Genomic DNA, 18,265 nt, shown 5'->3' with positions numbered 1-18,265 from the left:
ACTTTTTATTTTAATTTGAATTAAACTATTAATGCAGACAACCCTTGTTGAGGATCTCATTTTAATTTTATGTCTAATTATATTTTTGCTTATTATTAGAGTTAGATATACTCTATTCATCTATCGATTTTATACACCTGATTGATTAATATATTAACTGTGTGTTTTTCACTTCTTATTTAATTTTATTGAATTTTTACATATTCTTATTTTTTGTCTTTTCAGGATTCATCTTTGCTTCTTCATTCCTCACAAAACATCACACTTAATGCACGTAACATGAATGGTGATGTGACGGGCAGATTAACAGTAGGTAAGATAAAATATATCATTAATTTGAAAGAATTTCTTTTTGTAATACATTACACATTACTGAATGGTCTATGGTGAAGACAAGAAGATCTTTGTTTTGAATATCAACTTGAAAAAGGATATTGACAAAATTGTGCTTGTTTGTGTATCTTATTTATCGTTGCTTTATGTGATCATTTATAATTGTTATATAATTGAATAACAGTGTTATTCATTTGCACCATTAATCAAGTGCCACACTAATTACTGCCAATTGTAACAGTGTATAGTTACACTGTGGTCACTCAGGTAGCTGCACACTAATTATTAGGTGACTAAAATTGTGTAGCTCTCTTCTCTAATGTGGTAACAGAAGTAAACCAAACAACATTACATTCATATATGCATAAACAGTTATATTAAGGTAAATAAAAAAGAAATGAATGTCAATGGCTAACATAATCAAAAACATCAATTTGTGACAAAAGAGGGGAGATGAAAAAAAACACTCTACTTAACAGTGTTTCAGGAGAATATAAACCTGTAGGGACCTACAGTCCTTTATAAAAGGCAGAGGCGCTGTTTTGACAACTGTGCTCCATTCTCTTGGCCATTGTACTATATCTAAATTACACACTGAAATCCACAATAGTGAAAACTGTAGTACAGTAAATCCCATTGTCAGTACCCAGATATAAACATACATGTGACATATTATTTAACCAGTGAAAATACTCTCAACTCTTAATTTTTAATATATTTTCTATGAAGAAGGTGATTTGAGTTATTTACAAATACAGTAAATCTGTCTATCTGTCTGACTATGTGTGTAATAGTATACCTACAAGAAACTCAATTTGATTGTTATTTTTGGATTTTGTGGATGTAGGGTTTAATTTTCAGTACATCTTTTATTTTTAAAGAACACCATTTGTAATGCTTCAAGAAATTCGAGTGATCTTAATATGGTTCACAGCCAAACAAAATATATGCAGTTTGTGTGAAGAAATGCTGCACGTTTGAAAAATGAGAGAGAATTCTAGAGAATTGCCTGGTAAAACTGGTACACATGCTCATTTGTTAGTTAGTTCTAAATTGTGTGACCCATGGAGTTATTTGTGAATTTTGGCTTATGTAACTTATCAGACAACACAAAAATGTTCAACATCTGTCCATCAGTTATGAAACACACTCAATCTAGCACAGGGTCACAGGTGTCAGATCTTGTTCAGGCAATACTGGGCACAGTTAATATTTTTTTAAATTAAAAGAACACATTTGTCATAGGGTGGCACAGTGGTAGCGACCAGGGTTTGCGTCCCGGGTCCTTCCTACATATAGTTTGTATGTTCTCCTCATGTCTGTATGGGATTCCTATGCATGTTACGTGAGTTAGTGATGCTTAATTGGTCTTGGTGTGTGTTTGCCCAGTGATGAACTAGAGCACTCTCCAGGATTTGTTCCTGCATTGCACCCTCTCCTAGCTAGGATAGGTTACAGCCCCCATCATCCCCCTGAACCTGGATCTAGTTTAAGCAGGTTAGAAACAACACTGTTAGTCTTTGCCTCAAATTAGGCCTAATATATTACTTTATGTCTGCTGAACCACAAGTAGCCCAATGTTTTTGTTGTGTCCAAGGCTGCTTAAATTCACTGGATAAGCACCAAACATTACTTTAGCACCTCACTACGCACTTTTTTGTCTGCTTTATAAATACTAGATAGTAGAGGCAAAAATCAGATTTTTGGTGTTCTAGTATCCATTTGTCTGTTGTTGGTAATTGTCGGCTCACAGTCATATAACATTCAGCATTCATTATATAAAGAAATTGAATGAGTAGATTGCAGCTCTGATTTGGATCTTGTATGCAAACTCATATTGTATCATATTCCATCCATCCATCCATCCATTTTCCAACCCGCTGAATCCGAACACAGGGTCATGGGGGTCTGCTGGAGCCAATCCCAGCCAACACAGGGCACAAGGCAGGAAACAATCCTGGGCAGGGTGCCAACCCACCGCAGGACACACACAAACACACACTAGGGCCAATTTAGAATCACCAATCCACCTAACCTGCATGTCTTTGGACTGTGGGAGGAAACTGGCGCACCCAGAGGAAACCCACGCAGACACGGGGAGAACATGCAAACTCCACGCAGGGAGGACCCGGGAAGTGAACCCAGGTCCCCAGATCACCCAACTGCGAGGCAGCAGCGCTACCCACTGCGCCACCGTGCCGCCCTATCATATTCCAATCTCCTCTAATTATTTCTTTCTTTTGGTTAATGCTTAAGGTAATTTACTAAAACAAGATATATTATAACTTCTCACAGTTTTTTCTTCATTTGGAGCCCAGGAATTTTATATTACTTGCACAGGATTTCACACTGATTTTACAAGGAGAGAACCAGCAACTTTGGGCACGTAAAATCTAATGCTTTAGCCAGTCAGTTATATTATTCATTCCTAAACATGATTTGGGTTCAGCCTTTGTTCTTGATGTATCTCTGAGTTCACCAAAGCTTGAAGACTTTGATTTCATTCTTTTTCCTGAGACTTTCTGAGACTCCTGATCTTCTGGGTGCTGCTTGACTGTTCACACACAATATGCTTAAATCCACAGAGAGTAGACAGCTATTTAAAATTGTTTTTTTTACCTTATGTGGATCCTTTGAAATTATTTTACAGTTATGTTTCATATCTGCTTTGTCACATCTTGAATAATGTCATCCAAGAGTGTGTCCCACTGATTGTGTCTATGGGTGCCTCTCTAATTGCAGGGCTGATGAGAGACATGCATTAATTTGTAAAATTAAGGACATCATGTTACTGAAAAGAGACAAGCTGAGGATAGCTCCTGTTTGAACTGCTCCTAAAAAAACAATGATATGCTTTCTTTTTGGAAAGATGTTATTGCTGGTCACTGTGCTACAGTTCGAGATGTTCTGTATAGCTAACCTTCTGATGGATGCCAAATGTGGGATAAACTGAAGCCAGAATATGGATTCCTAATTATGGAATGATTACATTCCAGATTAGCAACAGAGATAGTTCAATAATTTAACAAAAGGAATACAGTAATTACTTGTTGCAGTAACTACGCCGTCTCTATAGTCCAGCCAAACGTACACTCCATTTTATATATACAGTATACCTGTGTCACAAACCTTAGTAGATGACAAATGCCAGTTTATTTTGCAGTGGCAAACTACATATCATTTTCATCATATAGTGGGAGTGATAGCATCCTTAGTTGTAAATTGAATAGCAGAGGGGTCTCACCCCTTAGATTTTGCATTTTATATGGTAACAAGGGACATTTTTATGAAATAGGACAAAGAAAATGCTAACTAGTCAAATTAAGCATGTGTACATCCTTGCCTCAGTTTATTTCTGATCACTTAGGGCCACCAGTTAAATAATCTTTCATCAAAGTTATGTAAGTCTCTTTATGAGACTTTATTGATTTGAGAGCAGCATAACATTTAGTGATCATTTTGTTTATTCAGATTGTTTAGTAAAGTTGTTTAGTAAGATGTTAAGTTCATGGAATAGATAATAAGCCATTGGGTTCTAGAGTGCTTAGCTGTTGACAGCACCATGTTTGGTATGAAAAACTTACTGTATTTCCAGTAAATTTACTGTTTTCCCTGTTTGTGCAAGTAAAATCAAATCCTAATTTTATATAGGAGTAGTGGATATTTAATTTAGGAAATGTTAGTTAGTAAAAGGCTTCTTCAGTGCCACCTCAGTAACAATACGGTTAGCCACTTGATTTGTTTATTGATAGATGGCTCAGATAAGACAGATTTTTATACAGCATTTTTATATAGCACACAGCATCAAATCAATTTAAATAACAGTTGTTGAAACCGTTCATTTTTGAACATTCATTTGTCGAAGTAAATAAAACACTCCAGAGTAGTTACTAAGTTAAATATGGGAGGAAAACAGCTTTTAGAAGCCTGTAGTCTGAGGTCTTTTATATATAAAATTTTGCATGCTGTTCTGGAAGGCTTTATAGCAGTTTAAATTTATGATACTCTGTTTGATTTTCTGCTAAGCTCATTCTGATCATATTCAATATGTTTATGAGGATTTGCTTTGCTGGGAGGAAACCTTAATGCAAAGTTGAGGTAATGTGAGTTAAATGTTTCCTGAGAGTGAAGGAGATATAAAATTTGAAGAGTTGTTTTATTGATGGACTCAACCAAAATGGATGCTATAATTACTTTCCCATTGGCTACTTCCCATCTTAGTGAAACAAATGCAAAGATTTATTGGGTTTGTCAGTTATGGCCAATGATTTATTATGGATTTTAGAAACATTATTGCTTCAGTTACTGGTTTCATAAAGAAATCACTATTTCATTATAAAAAGCCTTTCGGGGTGTATAGCTTATTTAATGGGCAATGGATTGTATGCCACAAAATCTTAAATCTGTTCCTTAAGATAATCATACACTATACTTTTTTCAGTGGGAGAATGAGTTTTTAAAACGCGAATGCCGTTTAAATGCATTAAAAAATTCATGATCCAATATGCTTTGTGTGAGTATGGGGCATCATGTTAAGACTCACTAAGACTAAGACCTCAAATAAGCATCCTCCAGGTTTACAAAGGGACTGTGGTTTCATTTTTGTCCCCCTAAATGTTCATTGCTTTTGACGTGAAAATCATTTATAGAGGCCTTTCATTTTTGTGGAGTTCCATGCATCTAACCCTGGACCTCATATCTAGTTTTTGGAAGTTTTCATCCCCTAAAATTGGATTGGTAATAAATGAAAGATTTTACTTTTTTTGTATTTTTATTTAAGCACGTTTAATATTTAAACTTGTAGACAGAATACTGTGACCTTTGGACATGACATCTGTCAGTGGTTTTAATTCCCCACTCCCCACTAATCTTCTACAAACCCTGAACTAGATTAAGCAGGGTCAATAACGGATGGATAGGAAGTAATTTACAGAGTGTACATTGGCCCATAGTTATTGAGTGTGTGTGAGTTTATATGTGTGTGTTTGTGCATGTGGTAAAGTGTTCAGCAATGAATTGGCACCCTCCTCAGGGCTGGTTCCTACATTATACTCTGTGGTGCTGGGATGAGGTCCAGCTCCAACTGGCACTGAACTAGATTCAGTGCTCCTGGCAATGGATGACTGAAAATTAAAATGGGAAAACCCAAATCTTCACTTGATGCAGATGGTAGTTGTATCTGAATTACTTCAGTAAGAAGTCTTGTGTCAGGGTTTCCAGAGAGTGCCTTCTTGAAGCCCAAATAACGTATTTGCCTACAGTACTGTGCTGTTCTGCAAGCCACTACAAGGACAATTAAATAAGACATATCATTTTCTTATTTCATGTTTGAATTAAACTGTTGCTTGAAACTGACTGTTCTGTGACTCTTGCCTATGTAAAGGAAATACACAATAGTTGTACTGGAGTTAGATTATATTTTGGAAGGAAAAGAACATGCATTGGTTTGCTTTTTATTTATTTATTTATTTATGTTTGAATCTTGACAGCAGCTGTAATTTTCTAGAGGCAAGTCTGATTTTTAATTAAGTGAGCCATGCCACTGCTGGGTCTCTGCACATTTTTTTTGCGATTTAACAGTCACAGATTGCATTTTGGCATGCACATTGTTTTACTTGGAAGCAATAGTGATTTGTTCATTAAACTCATAATAGGCAGCGCTTACTGTTAATGAAGCATGATGCACATGTGCTGAAGGTTCAATAATGCTCTTCATAAGAAGAACCCTGAAGCCAGTTCCATAGACCAAACTTAATTAATAACTTCACAAAATCCATTAGCCTTCTACTTTTCATTTGTCCCAGAAGATTTTCATTAAAGCTTAATTTAGCCAAATATCTTCTTTTTTTATCTCCAAGATAAGAAACTGATATTTATTCTTTAAGGCCCCAAAACTGATGGAGACTGTAATCTCCAAGTTTTTAATCAGTGGCCAGCTGAGTATGGGGGGTAAAATGTAATATTCTAGTAATTAAGGGGAGATAAATTGCAAAGCTAATTGAATCATTTTAGAAGCAATTATATTTTCATGGCATTGCAAGTTTATGAAGACAGCACCCCCCACCCCATTCATGCGTACTGCTTTCCTATTGTTAAACAAAGATGAAAATGCTCTTGCAAAAATGACCTTCAAAAATGAAAGGGGCTGTTTCATTTGAGCCACTAAATGAATTCTAAATCCTGACAAAATGAAGATGTGGTTGGTATTTAATCGTGCTTTCGTAAAATAATATGAATTTAAAACATACATAAGGAAGTTAGTTTTTTTTTTTCATTCAAGAATGTTATTTAAAGTCTGTAGCCTAAAAGTAATTGTCATAAATAATTTTGCAGAATATTTTAACTTTTTTAAATCTACAGAGCAAATGGGTTGCGGTCTTTGGGAAATAAATGAACTCAAATGGTATTTTTTTATGTTATTGTAATACCACTTTAAAATAGATTGTAAATACAAATGAGCAAGTAAAGCAGATAGTTTATTGCATCAAGCTGTACTCCATCCATTGGAGAGATTTGTCATTGTTGTTGCCACTTGTTTTGTCTTGGTAGAGTAATATGTTGCTCTACTTTCCCCTATTGTGTTATTAATAAGTAGCCTTTGTCAAAAATGTCTAATCTCACAGACTTACCACTGTTTATAAGGTATTATAGTATATAACTTATCCCCACCTTCCCTTCTATATCTGTAGACAATTAGGTGTAGTAAAAAGACAAGCAGGAGTTAAGTTACACATAAAATAATGAATTATTGATAATATTCATAAATAATAACAATATGCAAAGTACATTTGAATATTGGCAACCATACAACTTGATTAAATGGTGATGTGTAGTTTCAGGCGGCACACAGACTTGTTAGTTATTTAAAATGTCTCTAGTTAAGACATCATTGGTGCTCAGCTTTCTTCAGAACAGGCCACAAGCCTATTCAATATGGCTGCTAAGCTGTGCTCTTCATTGTGTTGTCTTCATCATCAGAGGTTAGTAAGAGATGCTTCTTTCAGATGTTAGTAAAAGAGAGAATGTGGTTGAACAAGCAGATTTATAAATTCTCTGTCCAACCCCTACAGCCAATAGGACATCATGGTACTTAAAAGCTTCTGATCTAAGCCAATTCCAAACAACCATACTTCAGACCAATGGGGGAATACAACATCTTAACACCTGCCACCAAGACCATATGTCTTTATGGCTTTTTTGTGGGGGTTGAAAGACTTTAGCAAAGAAATACTTGCCAGACTGGTTTAAGGTACATCCTCCCCCAGCTCCTGTCGTAAAATTCAAAGAGACCCATTCCTTGGGTTGTAAACATGAATGCTTCTCACTAATATTACATTGCTTTGCCTAAATTACAAAGACATACAAAATATTTATCAAGTTATATGTAAAATCTCACATCACAACACCACTTTTAGCTTAAATATATATAGATTACGTTAAGCATCTTTAATTGTTTTAATCATGAAATCTAATATTGGGTAAGGAAATAACTCTGTAGTTTGCAACCTGATCTAAATGATAAAATGACAGGAAAGGAACAGTATCAGCATCAGAATTTAGATTTCTCTAAGGTTTATTAAGAGAAAACCAGTGAAGACTGGTAGATGAGATTCACTGTGCTGAAAAAGACAGCAAGAAGGTCAAGAATAGAAAAGCATCATACAAAGAGGGCAAGCATCATACAAAAATATTCTGAGATATTAGAAAACACCATTTTGTACTATAACTTGCAAAAGTAACCAATTTAAAATCAGTTTTGAATATTATTAAATAATGAATGATAAGATAGAATGGTCTAGTCCATATCAAGATCTTGAGAATATTGTAATAGCAGACAAACTGACAGCAATAATGGTGTGGAAGCAACATGTGTTACTTGCTGTATGGAATGATGGGATCACTTTGACAGAGGCTGTCAGTCCATGCTTACATCAAAATTGACTTAAAAGAGAGTCGTGTGCAGTGCCAGGGATGGATGTATGAAAAAAAGCATGCAGATGTTAAGAGAGGTAAACTGAGAAGGGAAAATCACTATAAAGGAATGGAAGCAAAGCTGGAAGAAGTGAAAGTAATGATAAAAATTGTATTGCCAGCAACAAGTCTGGATGAAGTTCCCTGTAGCTATAATAGCAGGGAAGCTCATGGAGGTATAAATGTGTGTGAGAGCACTATGCAGTGGACTGGTGTGCCATCTAAGTTTGTTTACTGCCTTTGCTCTGGTGTTTCCAAGATGGACACCATCTCACTGTTATGCTAAACTGGATAATAGGCTTAGAAAATGGATGAATGTACAGGTGCTGGTCATAAAATTAGAATATCATGACAAAGTTGATTTATTTCAGTAATTCCATTTAAAAAGTGAAACTTGTATATTAGATTCATTCATTACACACAGACTGATGTATTTCAAATGTTTATTTCTTCTAATGTTGATGATTATAACTGACAACTAATGAAAGTCCCAAATTCAGTATCTCGGAAAATTAGAATATCAATTAAGACCAATGCAAAAAAAGGATTTTTAGAAATGTTGGCCAACTGAAAGGTATGAACATGAAAAGTATGAACATGTACAGCACTCAATATTTAGTTGGGGCTCCTTTGGCCTGAATTACTGCAGCAATGCGGCGTGGCATGGAGTCGATCAGTCTGTGGCACTGCTCAGGTGTTATGAGAGCCCATGTTGCTCTGATAGTGGCCTTCAGCTCTTCTGAATTGTTGGGTCTGGCGTATTGCATCTTCCTCTTCACAATACCCCATAGATTTTCTATGGGGTTAAGGTCAGGCAAGTTTGCTGGCCAATCAAGAACAGGGATACCATGGTCCTTAAACCAGGTACTGGTAGCTTTGGCACTGTGTGCAGGCGCCAGGTCCTGTTGGAAAATGAAATCTGCATCTCCATAAAGTTCGTCAGCAGCAGGAAGCATGAAGTGCTCTAAAACTTCCTGGTAGACGGCTGCGTTGACCTTGGACCTCAGAAAACACAATGGACCAACACCAGCAGATGACATGGCACCCCAAACCATCACTGACTGTGGAAACTTTACACTGGACCTCACGCAACGTGGATTCAGTGCCTCTCCTCTCTGCCTCCAGACTCTGGGACCTTGATTTCCAAAGGAAATGCAAAATTTACTTTCATCAGAGAACATAACTTTGGACCACTCAGCAGCAGTCCAAAGGCGAGACACTTCTGACGCTGTCTCTTGTTCAAGAGTGGCTTGACACAAGGAATGCGACAGCTGAAACCCATGTCTTGCATACGTCTGTGCGTGGTGGTTCTTGAAGCACTGACTCCAGCTGCAGTCCACTCTTTGTGAATCTCCCCCACATTTTTGAATGGGTTTTGTTTCACAATCCTCTCCAGGGTGCGGTTATCCCTATTGCTTGTACACTTTTTTCTACTACATCTTGTCCTTCCCTTCGCCTCTCTATTAATGTGCTTGGACACAGAGCTCTGTGAACAGCCAGCCTCTTTAGCAATGACCTTTTGTGTCTTGCCCTCCTTGTGCAAGGTGTCAATGGTCGTCTTTTGGACAACTGTCAAGCCAGTAGATTGTGTAGCCTACAGAACTAGACTGAGAGACCATTTAAAGGCTTTTGCAGGTGTTTTGAGTTAATTAGCTGATTAGAGTGTGGCACCAGGTGTCTTCAATATTGAACCTTTTCACAATATTCTAATTTTCCGAGATACTGAATTTGGGACTTTCATTAGTTGTCAGTTATAATCATCAACATTAAAAGAAATAAACATTTGAAATACATCAGTCTGTGTGTAATGAATGAATCTAATATACAAGTTTCACTTTTTGAATGGAATTACTGAAATAAATCAACTTTGTTATGATATTCTAATTTTATGACCAGCACATGTATGACATAAAATGGAATGGAGTTTCTCATTGTTGAGTAACATGTAATATATTCTGGTAATAGATATGAGATATTGCTAGGTAACAACATAGTAGAAGAAAAGAAAAACTCCAGTCAACAGCATCAAATTTAACAGAGGAGGTCACAAAGTTAGACAATGTCACATTTTTGATAACCTAGGCCAAATTGCCTCCCCACCTTCAAGGCATTCTGCTATATAATGTACTTTTATGCTAAACAATGCAAAAAGAAAGTTCTGTACTTTCATTATTGATACCAACGCTCCCAATATTTCTGGGGTTACTTCTTATTGGCAAAAGTAGTAGCCTTACAATGCTTCAGTGGCATCAAGCATAATACCGAAAAGAGAAACAGAAGAAAGGAGAGTCGATAACAATTCATTACACTTTTAAACATTAACAGCTGTCCATGTGTCTGCAAGGTTTGGGAGTGGTTAGGATTGGACTGGGCTTTAAACATAACGAATACTGTATTAAGTTAACACTTTTCTTTTTTATCTTGCTATATACTTTGTTCTTCTTTTGTCTGATGTTATTGTAATTAACTGATAAGGTTTGTTTTTAGTGGGACACTGTATTTTTCTCAGCCACCTCTTCCTTGTCTTTTGCTTGTTTCTTATTGATTTTAAAGTAGCCACCTCACTAGAACAAAGGTACTGTTGCCCCCTAGAGTCCTTCTTTCAAAGATCATAGCCACCCTCCTGTGCCCTTTCAGTCAAGTCATTAGAATAAGACACAAGATCTATGATTAGATTGGGTACAGTGGTGCCAATCATTTTTGGTTCTTTGGATGATTTAGGTGTAATTCTGTGGTTACCTTTCATTTGTACAATGCAGTTGTGTAAGAAACATGTGACAGAACATGAACTGAATTTTTCATTACAAAGATCTCCTTAACCATGAATGTAACCAGCACAAATATGACACTTCTATTTGTGATTCTTGTAGCAGGCAGGTCATATCATTTGTTAGGTTTCTTTTGATAAGTAGTTAAAAAACTGGAGTACTTGGAGGAAAACCCACATTGCATAAGGAGAATGTGCAAACTTTGTGGAAGCAGTAACCAGGTTGAGATTCAATACCAGAACTCTTCAGCTATGGGGCATCAAAGCTATATGGAGATTTCTTTCAATTGAAATTATTGAGATTGTGATCGTTAGGTATTCTGTCAAGATGAAATTGTCAAACCCAAATGCAAACAAGACAACTAAGACCAGGAGATGAGAGAGAGCATATGGTCAGGAATAAGCAGAGGTTAAAGCCAGAAAAACTACAAATCTAGTAACATCAAAACACAATACACCAACCAGAAATCAAAACCAAAGAAAGTCTTGAATTCCTAAAATGCTAGAATGTTTTTTGTAAACTAAACGCATTGAAAGTATTCTCACAGGAATCCTGACATGTTGTGATTTTGTAGTGACCACATATAGGGCACTGGACATGCAAAACAATTCCCCAGTACCTACAAACTCTGTGTGTGAGTACGTTTGATTCCCATCAGTTAAATTTGTATGTTATCCTTGTGTTTGTTTCAGTTTACTCTGTGAATTTGCTTTCCTCTCATGTGCATAGTGACTGTAAGTTTCCACAATTTAAATGAAAATAGTAAAGTGTGTGAGAGATTGAGTTCTCTCCAGAGTTGGTTTCTGGGAAAGTGACTGAATATAGACACCTATAAGAGATTTTTATATTCAAGGATCAAGAGCCAGTATGTGTACAAAATATACAATGAACTATGTGTGGGATTTCACAGTTGATGGTGTTAACCTCGTGGGTTATTTACATGCATTTATTTAATAAATTATTTTTGTTGATCATAGTGTGTCTGGCACTCACCTACTGCCTTCCACATTTGCTTGTCTTTATCAAGTCAACAGCACGGTTGTGTGCTCATTGTGTGATATAGCAGACAATGAAATTTTTAACAGGCAATCTACAGCTTGCTCAGTGTTTTCCTAATCTTTTCATGGAAATCCCAAATTGAAAACATCACGTTTGTGATGTTCTTTGCTGTGTTTCTCTGGAAGAGTAGTCTTTTCATGATTGCTATTTTTCTTGTTTTTTGCTTATCATTTCCATAACTTGTTTTTTCCCCTTTTCTTTTATTTTTATATAGTGTCTGCTATTCATAGAGCTGGTGGACCAGTGTGGATCACTTCATGGTGTACCTGTTAGCTTGTCCCCTTCTGTTGTCAGAACTTGCTAGGGTAACACCATATGCTGTTTGATTTACTCTGTCACTGCAAAAAAAAAAGATAGAAACAGCATAACTTTAATGTATTGTTCCAGCTCTGTCTTAACACTCAAATTTTCAAGGAGCTCTTTTCATCATACGTAAGAACATAAAAACTTAGAACATTTGACAAAAGAGAAAAGACCATTCAATTCATTAGGCTAAGCTTACCCAATATCACATCTAGATATTTCATAAAGGTTGCTAAGCATTCTGCTTTAACTACATGCCTCAGCAGTTTGTTCACAGATTTCTAAAGCTCTCTGACTAAAGAAATGCTTCCTGGCTTCAGTCTTAAATACACTTCCCCTTATTTTCCACTTGTGTCCTCAAGTACAGTATGTGATTCACCCTTAAATTGAACAAATTCTGCTGGCTCTACTTCATCAATACTTTTGTCCATACAGTTTCCTCTGCTCGAGACTAAATAGGGTTATTTATCTGAGTCAGTTAGAGTAGGACATGTAATTAAGTCCTGGAATAAACCAGGTTGGCTCTCCTCTGTACAGTTTCAAGTACTGCTGTATCTTTATCGATCATGGTGACCAAATTGCATATAACACTCCAGATGCAATCTCACTAGTGCCTTTTATAGTCTTAGACTCATGTCCCTTAATTTATATTCAACAGTTTTTACAATATAACCTAACATTTTATTTGTCTTTTTAATTGCTTCTGTACATCACTTACTGTAGATGATGACAATGTTGTGTCAACATAAACCCCTAAATCCTTCTTAAGAGGTTGCTTCCTATATGACAGTGTCTCCTATCTTGCATTTAAGATTGATGTTTCTGTTGCCCACATGTAGCACTTTGCACTTTTCTACGTTAAACTGCATTTTCCCAGTGTTTGCCCATTTCTGAAGATTGTCCAGATCTTTTGATTTCTTTTTGCTGCCTTCTCAGTGTCTGCCACTCCTCCAGTTTTAGTGTCATCTGCAAATTTTAGAAGTTCACTAACCAAACTGGAAAGATAATATTAATAAAAATCATAGAAAAATAACGGTCCCAGACCTCTGAGGAACTCCAGTGATGGCCTCACTCCATGTGGAGCCTTCTTCTCTTATCTGTATTCATTGTCTTCTGTTGGTTAGCGATCATGAGAACCAGTTATTTTGGTTACCTCTAATGCTTTCAGCTTCTACTTTCAAGCATTCTTCTTTTACTTTGCATTTTTACTTTCCTTTTCCTCACGCGCGGATATGCTTCCAGTTCTCAGTTTTCTGCCTTTTGTCTGCTAATGCAAGGAATGGTATTATTTGCTTGGCCAAAAAAACGATTAGGAAATGGAGGCAAGACAAGAAGCTAGCAAACTCATTGTTTATTAACAGGTTGGAGTCAAGAAACTGGAAGCAACAAACAAAAACCAATGGACAAAATCCAAAACACATAAAAAAGGTGAAGTTGAATAAAGAAGCAAAAGGCTGTAACACAAACTAAAATATCCCACCCCTAACTACTGTTAAATAGTTTTGTTTTTTAGAATTTATACAATGCTTAGATAATTACCATTTTGTAAAATGATGACTCGGTATGTCATGTGACCAATATGTCACACGACCAGCAATAGTGTCCATAAACAGTATGGCCATTGGCCATTAAACAAGAACAAAATGGTGGTGTCAAGAAAACACATGAAGCTTTATCACAGTATTATACACATGCCACCATTTAATTACCTGCTGCATGCATTTTAGGGACATTATGTAACTCAATTGACATCATGTTAAAAGTAGATCATTTTTATTGGCAAGTGGCAGGATTTAGTCTAAGCTAGAACCACCCAAAATATCAATGTTTTGGAAACCGCTTTTTCCTTGTTAATAACAACAGAGATGGACAAACCAGTAAATAAAATGTATTGTATCATGACCCAAAATTGATATATGTGATATATTAGAAGTTTTGTGTATCATTACATGCTGTAGCAATGTATATTTTATCTATATCAAATTTACACTATCTATTCAAATTCAGATTTGAATCTGAATTTAGTGTATTTATATTTACTGACACTCTCTGCCAATAGACTCTGAATCATATTTATATCACCATAGTCTAGCATAGTCTAGCAGCACCAAGGCCAGTAATTTCTTGTGGCCCAGTAAAATCAATATTTTTCATACAAACATTTAAAAGTTACATTTATTTCACCACAGAGACTGCATTAAGGATTTATCAGGCTTTTCAAAATTACTAATTGACTAAAATAATATTTGTAAGTAGAGATGGACATGTAGTCGAGTGCAGGTGTGGCACAAATTGAGAAAACGTATGGTAGTTTTAAAAGTTAATGCATGTGCCATAACCACGTGCAAGTCACACTAGTATAAGCTTCTACATCTTCCAGTGAATTCACTCCCATGGCTGTGACTGAGCGTGAGCACAGCAGACTGCTACACACACACACACACACACACACACACGCACACACACACATCTTTAGTAGTGAGAACTAAGGTGCATGCAAGTGCCAAAAAAATGTAAAACTGCATGTATGAGCCATCTAGTGGCTATGGTTGAGTGTGAGCAGAGCGAACTGCTCCACATACACACACACACGCAGGTCTTTCATTTATTTATATCTAATATTATTTTTTGTGCAGCAAGTAAAATTAAAATGGATTTATTAAATTTTTTTTCAACAATTAATTTAAATCCCTTTAAAATATTTTTATAATATTAAAAAAGAACAGATGAGAAGTATGAAATTAATAACTGAGGATACTTAAGAATTACTAAGTTTTACATAAAAGAAAATGTGGCCTTAAAAGGCATAAAATATAACTCAATTATTTATAGTCTGTAAATTCTGCTGTGACAACTGTGATACACTTTTCAATACTCTCAATCTTGGGAATCAGTTTGCTTGTGCAGGTTATTTAACTTACAAGTTTTTGTGTCAAAGTCTATTAACTTTGCATTTATTTTGTTTCCCCTTACATTAATTAAGTGTATGTTATTCGTTTGTTTTCTAAAGATTAGTATTTAGTCTTATATTCAGTCATTCTGTTAGGAGAAAGCAGCATATCTTGATTACTAAACCTGAGGCCTCCATGTTACCATGCAGAGTTGTACTAGTTTACATGTAACTATCCTCAACAACATGGTACTCAGTGTGATGAACCACATTACGGGTCTTTGTTTTAAATGAAAACAGTGTGGTTCAGGTTCTGCAGGTGTAGCTGTGTGGCCCTGGGGTATCTGATGGAGAAATTGGATAATCGCTTCTCCATTAGAATTTGCAAACTGGTTCAGCTGGTTTCCTCATTGATGCTCCATGGGTCATTAAGTGCAGCACCTGCACCCATAGAGTATAAAGTAGCCTGAGTTTGACCCAGTGTGGTTGGAAGGAGACAGAGAGGTTGGTGGCCCATGGAAGCGTAATGGTGTTACAGGGGTGGGTCGATCTTGCTGAATAATATAGAGTAGTGTTAGTGATTAAGTGCTCCAGGGGTCCTGTTGGACAATGGACAGGTAGCATAATGTTGGAGGTCCAGCTGCAAGCATCCCAGCAGTGACCAAATAAGGTGGCTGGGATGAGAGCCAGAATGGGTGACAAGCGATGCTGGCATTTCAGCTCGGCTGACAAGATGCAAAAAGGGTGATCAGGGGAGATGAGGGAAAAAGAAGCACTGGGATTAAACTGGAGAGAATAAAAAGGGTACCCAGTGTCTAACTGTTTTATTCTTGGATTTGACCTTATTTAAAGAACTTATTTATTGCCGGTTTTATCTTTACAGATGCACTTGTTTTTATTGGATTATTTATTTATTTATTAGAGAACTGAACATTATTGGGCACTAACTGTTGAATAAATATGCATAAAGCACTTTGAAGCACCAGGCTTGCTTGTTTGTATGTTCTCTTTGCCCCAGCCATCCTTGGTTTCATGACTATCGATGACCCAGGTACAAGATGAACATAGGCTGTGGGTGACATGGGCATCACACTCTGTAAAAAGGATATGGCCCAAATTTGAATTGTATTTTCTATGATTCTGTGCAAGTGTAAATGCAACTGAAGTTGTTTCTGTTATGATCTTGCACAAAACATAATTTTTTTGTGTTAACATCAAATGCAAAATGAAATTTAAAATACTTTTTTGTAAAGTAATTCAGGGAGGGGGTAATAATTATCATAGGATAAGAAACAAAGAAAGCTTCTGAATTACCTGTGGGCCTTGTCTGGAAGAGATCTGTCTTTCTTCTATTATGCATAAACACTTTAATTATACATTCTTTACAAAATATTGAAGCTTAAATGTGCAATATTTTAATAATACTTTGAACCCATAATGATAATTCTACTGTATTGAACAATCCATCCATCCATTTTCCAACCTGCTGAATCCGAACACAGGGTCACGGGGGTCTGCTGGAGCCAATCCCAGCCAACACAGGGCACAAGGCAGGAACCAATCCCGGGCAGGGTGCCAACCCACCGCAGGACACACACAAACACACCCACACTAGGGCCAATTTAGAATCGCCAATCCACCTAACCTGCATGTCTTTGGACTGTGGGAGGAAACCGGAGCACCCGGAGGAAACCCACGCAGACACGGGGAGAACATGCAAACTCCACACAGGGAGGACCCGGGAAGCGAACTCAGGTCCCCAGGTCTCCCAACTGTGAGGCAGCAGTGCTACCCACTGTGCCACCGTGCCGCCATATTGAACAATATCAAACAGATTACATATTTTACACATCTGAAATGTTTCATGCAATGTAATGGTATATATTAAGGAATAACAACTGTATTAAGCATGAAAACAAATATCATCCATCCATCCATCCATCCATTTTCCAACCCGCTGAATCCGAACACAGGGTCACGGGGGTCTGCTGGAGCCAATCCCAGCCAACACAGGGCAGGAACCAATCCTGGGCAGGGTGCCAACCCACCGCAGGACACACACAAACACACCCACACACCAAGCACACACTAGGGCCAATTTAGAATCGCCAATCCACCTAACCTGCATGTCTTTGGACTGTGGGAGGAAACCCACGCAGACACGGGGAGAACATGCAAATTCCACACAGGGAGGACCCGGGAAGCGAACCCAGGTCCCCAGGTCTCCCAACTGTGAGGCAGCAGCGCTATCCACCGTGCCGCCGTATTGAATAATATCAAACAGATTACATATTTTACACATCTGAAATGTTTCATGCAATGTAATGGTATATATTAAGGAATAACAACTGTATTAAGCATGAAAACAAATATCATGCAATATGCAAAAAGAAAAAGGAAGAAAAAGCTTGAATACCAATAATCTCATTTAATAGCTAATCATTACTGCTTAAAAATTATTTAAGATCAAAGATTTCACCAACACTGGTGTGCCTTCCTCTGTGGATGACCTAAAACTATTGCCATTGTTTTCTTCAGTGTGTCAAGAATGCAAGACAGATTATAGTTTGGTTCTTATTTATTTATGAATATTTTGAATTTTTTTTGTTTATTACTTTTCATGCTGTCACTTTTATTTTGTTTTTGTGGGTGATACTGTTTCATAGTGTTTAGGCATAGATGCCACTATCATATTTATAGTAATGACACCTTCTGTCCTTTATGCAGGCATGGCTTGTGTCATCATATTTGTAGGGCTGATGACATCACACACACCATTGAAGATGGCTACACACTGCACATGGCATCCAATTCTGGATTATTTTCCTGAGACAGTCTCTCTCTTTGTAGTATTAGTGGATGCTAACCAGTGAAAGTTAGCTTCTGAAAAGTTGTCAGTGTTAGTGTATTTTTTTTACTTCAATTTACATTTGGTATAGCA

The 18,265-nt window shown here is 36.8% G+C and overlaps 1 protein-coding gene across 3 annotated transcripts in view; it reads left to right on the top strand.

Annotated features, from left to right (window-relative positions):
* Window positions 1–18,265, top strand: part of sgcg (sarcoglycan, gamma) — a 448,908-nt gene that overhangs the window by 253,867 nt on the left and 176,776 nt on the right. For all 3 annotated transcript variants that reach the window (XM_051927319.1, XM_051927318.1, XM_028799520.2), the window contains exon 4: window positions 226–313. In XM_051927319.1, coding sequence (XP_051783279.1) covers window positions 226–313 — 88 coding nt within the window. The remainder of the gene's footprint in view (window positions 1–225; window positions 314–18,265) is intronic.

Source organism: Erpetoichthys calabaricus, chromosome 4, assembly GCF_900747795.2.
Source record: "Erpetoichthys calabaricus chromosome 4, fErpCal1.3, whole genome shotgun sequence".
NCBI classification, from domain to species: Eukaryota; Metazoa; Chordata; class Cladistia; order Polypteriformes; family Polypteridae; genus Erpetoichthys; species Erpetoichthys calabaricus.
The sequence above is the reverse complement of the archived record's forward strand: the minus strand, read 5'-3'. Positions and strand labels throughout refer to the sequence as shown.